The sequence below is a fragment of the Squalius cephalus genome (assembly GCF_949319135.1).
Source record: "Squalius cephalus genome assembly, chromosome: 5".
Lineage (NCBI taxonomy): Eukaryota > Metazoa > Chordata > Actinopteri > Cypriniformes > Leuciscidae > Squalius > Squalius cephalus.
Genome location: NC_137126.1, coordinates 49,968,918 through 49,977,628, shown reverse-complemented (window position 1 = coordinate 49,977,628; position 8,711 = coordinate 49,968,918). Strand labels below are relative to the sequence as shown.

The window sequence follows — 8,711 nt, the reverse complement described above, 5'->3', positions numbered from 1 at the left end:
TAATTAAGTTATTTTAATCAAATGTATTAATTATATTTATTTATTTTTATTTAAATACAATTGTACGTTTTAATTTATTTTTACACTGCATTTCTATTTATTTAAATCAAATTGTATTTATTTAGTTCGTTTTATCAAATGTATTTATTTTATTTTGATTTAATTAATTTTTATTTATGTAGTTATTTAAATCAAATTTTATTTGTTTTTAATCATTTTTATTTATTTCTTTTAATGAAATTTCTTTAATTATTTTTCTAATAAATTTTTCTTCATTTTTTTTGCTATTTGACTTTAATTAAAGGTTATAATTTTTGTTAATATTTTGAATGAAAGATTAAGAGGAGAAATGGCAAAAAAATAAATATATCTATATATATATCAGTTTTGCTCTATTTACCAATATTTGTGGAGCCAGAGGTTTGTGCTTCTAATTCTGCATGCAAATTTAATATACTTTGACTCGCCAAGACTTGTATTTTTAAACAAAATATTTATTTATTTTCTTTTCAATCAACAGTTTTTTTCATTGATCAGACAAATCACAATAATTAGCGCACTTAATTTGACAAAAACAACACAATCTCTCTAATTCTTTTAGAATAATTAAATGATTATGTTACAATAATGAAAATTAAAAAGATACATTCATTCATACAATTCAATGCTTCAGTTTCATATAATTGGCACAATATAAAAACCAAAAGAAATTTGTACTCATCAACATTCTCAGACTTGCACAATATTTCTCATGATGATTCACTTCTATAATATTAAAAATCAGCGTCTGCCTCTTCCCTCCTGTGAAAGACAAATAAATATGAGAAATCAATACATAAAAAATCGTATGATAGTCAAAATTATGACATAAATCATAGTGACGTTATAATTATGATTAGTCAAAATTATGAAATAAAGTTGGAAGCATGAGATAAAAATTTTAAATTATGACATACTAAGTAATAATAACAAGCGATACTTATGACATACCAAGACATAATTATGATAGTCAAAATTATGAGATAAAGTTGGAAGTAGGAGATAAAAATGTTAAATTATGACATTCTAAGTAATAATTACATAAGAGATATTTATGACCTGCCAAGTCGTTATTATAATAAAGTCTAAATTATGAGATAAAGTCGGAAGTATGAGATAAAAAATTTAAATTATGACATACTAAGTTATAATAACAAGCGATACTTATGACATACCAAGACATAATTATGATAGTCAAAATTATGAGATAAAGTTGGAAATATGAGATAAAAATGTTAATTATGACATTCTAAGTAATAATTACATAAGAGATATTTATGACCTACCAAGTCGTTATTATTATAAAGTCTAAAATATGAGATAAAAAGTCAAAATTATGGCATAAATCATAGTGACATGTTATAATTATGACATGCCAAGTCATAATTATGATAGTCAAAATTATGAAATAAAGTTGGAAGTATGAGATAAAAATGTTAAATTATGACATACTAAGTCATAATAACAAGCGATAATTATGACATATCAAGACATAATTATGATAGTCAAAATTATGAGATAAAGTCGAAAATATGAGTTAAAATTTTTAAATTATGACATACTAAGTCATAATAACAAGCGATAATTATGACATACCAAGTCTTTATTATAATAAAGTCTAAATTATGAGATAAAGTCGGAAGTATGAGATAAACATTTAAAATTATGACATACTAAGTCATAATAACAAGCGATAATTATGACATACAAAGACATAATTATGATAGTCAAAATTATGAAATAAAGTTGGAAGTATGAGATAAAAATGTTAATTATGACATTCTAAGTAATAATAACAAGCGATAATTATGACATACCAAGACATAATTATGATAGATAATTATAGATAAAGTCGAAAATATGAGTTAAAATTTTTAAATAATGAAATACTAAGTCATAATGGCGTAAGCAATAATTATGACATACCTGGTCGTAACTATGTTTATTTTTATTTATTTATTTATTTGTTTTTTTGAAAAGGGACAGTGTATACTAATCAACATTCAGATCAAATGTAAGCGTACCCGAGTTAGCCACAGGCTAGTTTTCATCGGCAACTATGTTTAAACTATGTACCCAACTATGTTTAGGGCAACAACAAAAAAAGCATCATAAAATATCAATAAACTAGTGGATATGACTCTGGATATGATATGTTCATGGCCATTATGAACAGTATGGAAAAGAGATGCATGAAGATTTGGAGGCGAGCTTCGGGATATTTAAAATTGATGTTACAGGTTTGTAAAATCGATTTTTGCAAAATCTCTAAAAAATTATTTTTGTGTACCTTAAAAACGTTTTTCAAAGTGTTAAATGTTTAAAAAGGGTTTTGTCCAGGAATTGAACTTAGCACAGCCTAATATGTTTCAGACATATGTTTCAGGGATAAAGGATTTTGTTGACATGTGATAAAAATCACCTCTCCCAACATTGGGACTGATTTTATGGAGTTTGAGAGAGTTAATAACTTTAATGTTTATGTGACCGACTATTTTTACTCTGTTCCACATTCAGTACTTGCAGTTTGCTGACTAAATCTGCGGAAAAGACAGACATGTTACGACACATCTCGTCCAAAGCTAAGTTTAGCATCGAGCCACAGAGGAGGAACTCATGCTAGTCAAGAGCAGAAGTTTCCAGTCGGGACTAATATCAACTCATACTTTCCTTTAGTCACATTTGAGGCACAATAAAACGTGTGTTATAAAAGCACAATGCATATTACATAACGCAGAATACAGAATGCACAGAGTGAAATGCATAAGTCCACTATCTCAGGACTTCCTCGACACGCATGTAAAACTGAACTTCCTGTTGATGTAAAAGCAAGACTTCCCAAACACTGAGCCGGATGCAAGCCCAGCGCTCCGGGATAAAGATAATAATATCCCACACAGCTGCGTATGACTATGGAGGATCTCTGGGCTAAATTACTTCATATTTAAACAGTAAGAGAAGCTACAGGACAAATACATATATTGGCAACGTCTGCTACATGAATCCAGATATTTTATACTGAGAGACTATATGTAACGTTTTTCTGTAACAGGATAAAAAGTAAAAAATTATGCCATAAAAAGTCGTAATTATGACATACCAAGTCGTAATTATGATATACCAAGTCGTAATTATGATAAACTTGAAATTATGAGATAAAAAATCAAAATTATGAGATAAAAAGTCAAAATTATGACATACTAAGTCATAATGACATAAGTCTTAATAATGAGATAAAAAGTCGGAATTATGACATAAGTCATAATTACGACGTACCAAGACATAATCATGAAAAACTTGAAATTATGAGATAAAATGTCGTAATTATGACATACCAAGTCGTAATTATGATAGTCAAAATTATGAGATAAAAAGTCAAAATTATGACATACTAAGACATAATAAAAATGTTGTAATTATGACATACCAAGTCGTAATTATGATAGTCAAAATTATGAGATAAAAAGTCAAAATTATGACATACTAAGACATAATGACACAAGTCTTAATAATGAGATAAAAAGTCGAAATTATGACACAAGTATATGTGTGTACTGTGTATAATTATTTTGTATATATAAATACACACATATGCATGTATATATTTAAGATTTTTATTTATTTATATATAAATTATTTATATTTATATATAATATAAATTATGTATAAATGTATATACAGTATATACATGCAAATATTTCTTAAATAAATACATGAATATGTGTTTATTTATATATACAAAATAATTATACACAGTACACACACATATATTATGCAAACATAAACTTTTATTTTGGATGCGATTAATCGCGATTAATTTTTTCCCAGCACTAATAACAACATAAGTCATAATAATGAGAAAAAATTAAAACAGTCATAATTATGAGATTAAAACAGTCATAATTGACATACTAAGTCATAATGATGAGTCATAATAATGAAATTCAATATCCATTAAACATGAAAGTATGATGCAATTATTTAAGACATTTCTGAAACCTTTTTGGCATAAATGCCCTTTAGAATTGAGTCCGAAGCCTAGAGTTCAATATCGAACCACTGATCCTTCTAAGAGTGAACTGGCTTCTTTAATTATTGCTCATCTTTTCTCTGAATCATATCTATATCCTGACCTTAGCTTTCATTCTGCGTTGAGTTTTGCTACTGTGACATTCTCTACTGTGTTTTTGTGTTTATTTGTGTGTATCCTGACATTAAGCACTTTGGTCAACTGTGGTTGTTCTTAAATGTGCTATACAAATACATCTGAGCTTGAACTTGACCATTGTGTCCCTGTGGGACGTGAATCTGCGAGGTGTTCCTAGTCTACCATCATTATCACTTAATGACATAAGTGATAATAATGACATACCAAGTTGTAATTATGATAAAGTCGAAATTATGAGATAAAAAGTCGAAATTATGAGATAAAAAATTTGAAATGGACATACTAAGTCATAGTGACGTAAGCGATAATTATGACATACTAAGTCGTAATTTGTCAGGTTTTGTCACTTCTGTCCAGTTCATTTCTTGGTTTTGTGACAGAGTTTATTTTTGGTTTTACTGGCCATGTGCTTGTGTTTTCTGTCATGTTTGGTGTGAGCACATGGCTTGTCATGTGTTTCCTTGTGCCATGTGCTCTCCTGTCAATTGTCTAGCCCCGCCCACCTTGTTCCCTGATTATTGGTTCATTTTCCCCACCTGTCCTCCCTCATTACTGCCTTGTTTGCTCCCTATTTATTCTCCCTGTGCTGGTCCGTTGTTGTTTGTATGTCATTTGTACATGGTATGTTACCCTTGTGTCAAGTCAAGTCAAGTCAAGTCATCCCCCTCGGGGTAGTTTTATTTTTATTATTAAAATAAAGCCCATTAACTCTGCATCTGAGTCCTCACTCCTTTCATCCCCCCCAGCCCACGGGACAGTAATTATGATAAAGTCGAAATTATGAGATACATTTTTTTAAGTTGACATTCTAAGTCATAATGACATAAGTGACAATTATGACATACCAAGTCGTAATTATGATAAAGTCGAAATTATGAGATAAAAGGTCGAAATTATGAGATAAAAATTTGAAACTGACATACTAAGTCATAATGACATAAGTGATAATTATGACATACCAGGTCGTTATTATGATAAAGTCAAAATTATGAGATAAAAAGTCTAAATAATTAGACAAAAGGTCGAAATTATGACATTCTAAGTCATAATGACATAAGTGATAATTATGATATACCAAATCGAAATTATGAGATAAAAATTTGAAACTGACATACTAAGTTATAATGACATAAGTGATAATTATGACATACCAGGTCGTTATTGTGATAAAGTCAAAATTATGAGATAAAAAGTCAAAATAATTTGACAAAAAGTCGAAATTATGACATTCTAATTCATAATGACATAAGTGATAATTATGATATACTAAGTCGTAATTATGATAAAGTTGAAATTATGAGATAAAACTTTTAAATTGACATTCTAAGTCATAATGACATAAATGATAATTATGACATACCAGGTCGTTATTATGATAAAGTCGAAATTATGAGATAAAAAGTCAAAATAATTAGACAAAAAGTCGAAATTATGACATTCTAAGTCATAAGGACATAAGTGATAATTATGATATACTAAGTCGTAATTATGATAAAGTTGAAATTATGAGCTAAAAAGTCAAAATAATTAGACAAAAAGTCAAAATTATGACATTCTAAGTCATAATGACATAAGTGATAATTATGATATACCAAGTCGTAATTATGATAAAGTCGAAATTATGAGCTAAAAATTTGAAATTGACATTCTAATTCATAATGACATGAATGATAATTATGACATACCAGGTCGTTATTATGATAAAGTCGAAATTATGAGATAAAAAGTCAAAATAATTAGACAAAAAGTCGAAATTATGACATTCTAAGTCATAATGACATAAGTGATAATTATGATATACTAAGTCGTAATTATGATAAAGTTGAAATTATGAGATAAAAAGTCAAAATGATGTCATACTAAGCCATGTATAGTATATAGAAACTTTTTAAAATAAAGCGTCTTTAAAATTGATTGTTGATGTGAATCTGCTTGTGTTTGTGGTCTACCTTGAGTCTACAGAAGTGTGCATGAACGAGGTTCTCTGAACGGGTTACTGGCCGCCGGTACTCCCACCAGTAGCGAATCTTTACTGGCGTTCTGGAGACAAAACTGCTGGAGATCCGCAGCCGCCTGAGAAACCTGCATCACAAACACACACAGATCGAACTGTACATTAGAAATCATCACAACCCATGTATGATGCAGGCTGGGTCGTGTCTTCTTTGAGTTTGTCATGCTTTGGTAAACGTCAAAGTCCCCCTGTCGGGAAACTCAAGTTTAATGTTGTTTATATGTGTAAATTCACTAGTCGACACCATTGCTCAGTATTTTCTTTTTAAAACTATAGTGAACCAAAGACAGTCTCAAAAACGCCCGTTTGCCGTGTCACAAACATGTGACCAATCGCGTCACATGTGGGCGGGGCTTTTCTCCACTGAGTTTCTATGATGTTCAAGCGTTTCTAAGGATGCTGATTTGACTCCGAGATGGTGAACGGGAACGTGGTTTGTGTAACATTAGCAACACATTACTAATTTGCATATTCATGAAGCCACGTATACTAAATGAAGTATAAGTGTAGAGTTACAGTCAAGCTATTTTAAGGCATGAAGAAATTATTTTCACAGGAAAAAAAAAATGTGTAATTTTGATTATTAAAGATGAGTTTTAAGGGATTAAATTATTGACTGCAGGGGGACTTTAATTATGACATTAGCTGTAATTATGATAAAGTCGAAATTATGAGATAAAAACTTTAAAATATGACAAACTATGTTATAATGACATAAGGCATAATTATGAGATAAACATTTTAAATTGAGATAAAAAGTCAAAATTATGACATACTAAGTCATAATGGCATAATAAGTCATAATTATGAGATTAAAAAGTCGAAATTGGGATAAAAAGTCAGAATTATGACATAATTCATAATTATGACATACTAAGTCGTCATAATTATGAGATAAAAGTCTAAATTATGTCATAATCATATTTATGAGATAAAAAAGTCGAAATTATGTCAGTCATAATTATGAGATTAGGAAGACGAAATTGAGATAAAAAGTCAAAATTATGTCAGTCATAATTATGAGATAAAAAGTCGTAATTATGTCATAGCCAGAATTATGACTCTGAATGTCATAATTTCGACTATTTAGTATGTCATAACTACGATTTACCAAAGACCAACCTGTCCATGTCTAATTTGACTTGATATTTCCACATGACAGATGAATTTGTGTCAAATACTGGAGAGTTTGATGGACACACAACCTTTGACATCAACAACTAAAGATATCGAAAGAGTTTTCAACTCTTTTTAAAGGCTGTCAAGATTATGTGCATTTAACCATATTATTTGCTATTTGTGCCTGTGATCCATCAGAACAGACTCGTTGTTTGGGGGATGAATGATAACTGGTGAATCATCTCAGACTCAGAATAAAAAAAGGCTCAATAAAGTCATATAAATAAATAAAGTCAAAGTCAGCTTTTCTGCTCCATGTCGTCATTTCAAATATTTCCTCTATTGCAAAAAATGTGGAAAAAACATTTCATTTGACACACAATGACCACCATAACTGTTCTGTTTCTGTTCAGAAATTTCAATTATTATATTATATTAGTTTATATCTGGTTTTTTTTTACAATTAGTATTATTTTTAGGGATACACAAATAAATTGGTGACCATATTAGTATCTGCCATAGCTATCTTTTGTCATATTGTCATGAAATGATCACATCTACACAGTTCTGCTCGTTTTGAATGCTAAGAAAAGACATTGAAACAACATTATATTATTAATACTAGACAAACAAACACCGTTGAGAGCAGCGATGTAACTTAATGATGTGGTTATTCATCTCATATGCTGCCATTATAAACAAACATACATACTAGAGACAATATTTGACTTAAAAGACTGTTTTATGCGAAATAAACTAGAATCAGTTTGAGACCGTGTCGTATACTGTAACTTACACTTCAAACTGAAGAGATGTTCAGTTACTTACTTTGATTCTCTCCACGCTGGCTTCAAGTTTGAGCTGCTCAACAGTCCGTCTCATGGTTGTGAGGGTTGAGTTTGAAGACATGATTATGATTATGATTCCTATCAGGACAGATGAAGGGAAGTGTGTCTGATGAGCTTGTGAGATGTTTCATGAGTGAGTGAAGCAGAACGACTGTTTATTTCCAGTCAGAGAGCGCTGAGTGGGCGTGTCTAATGGCGTGGCTATGGGCGCGGTTATGGGCGTGTCTGTGGGCGGGGCCTTGAGCGCGGCATGAGCAGTGTTTAAATTTGGAGATATTTGCCACAAAATTATAATTTCAGATAATTTTAGAAAATGCACTGGCCATAAATATATCTTACCAGCCCTACCATGTATTTTGCATGCCAACAAAAAAAATCATGCTTAGCCATAGACCATTCCAAAACATCTTTATGACACAAGAAGTCGAAATTAAGACATTAAAAAGTCATTAAATCAATAATTTGATTTAAAAGTCGAAATAGATAGATAGATAGATAGATAGATAGATAGATAGATAGATAG

At 29.9% G+C, this 8,711-nt stretch overlaps 1 protein-coding gene across 1 annotated transcript; it reads right to left on the bottom strand.

The window, feature by feature from the left end:
* Positions 1-565: 565 nt before the first annotated feature.
* On the bottom strand, positions 566-8,353 carry gng10 (guanine nucleotide binding protein (G protein), gamma 10). Its single transcript, XM_079871813.1, has 3 exons — positions 8,169-8,353; positions 6,157-6,289; positions 566-801 (listed from the first exon to the last, which is right to left on the bottom strand). Exons 1-2 carry the CDS (start codon positions 8,247-8,249, stop codon positions 6,164-6,166), a joined length of 207 nt encoding a protein of 68 aa, XP_079727939.1. The 5' UTR covers positions 8,250-8,353; the 3' UTR covers positions 566-801; positions 6,157-6,163.
* Between the last annotated feature and the right edge of the window lie 358 nt (positions 8,354-8,711).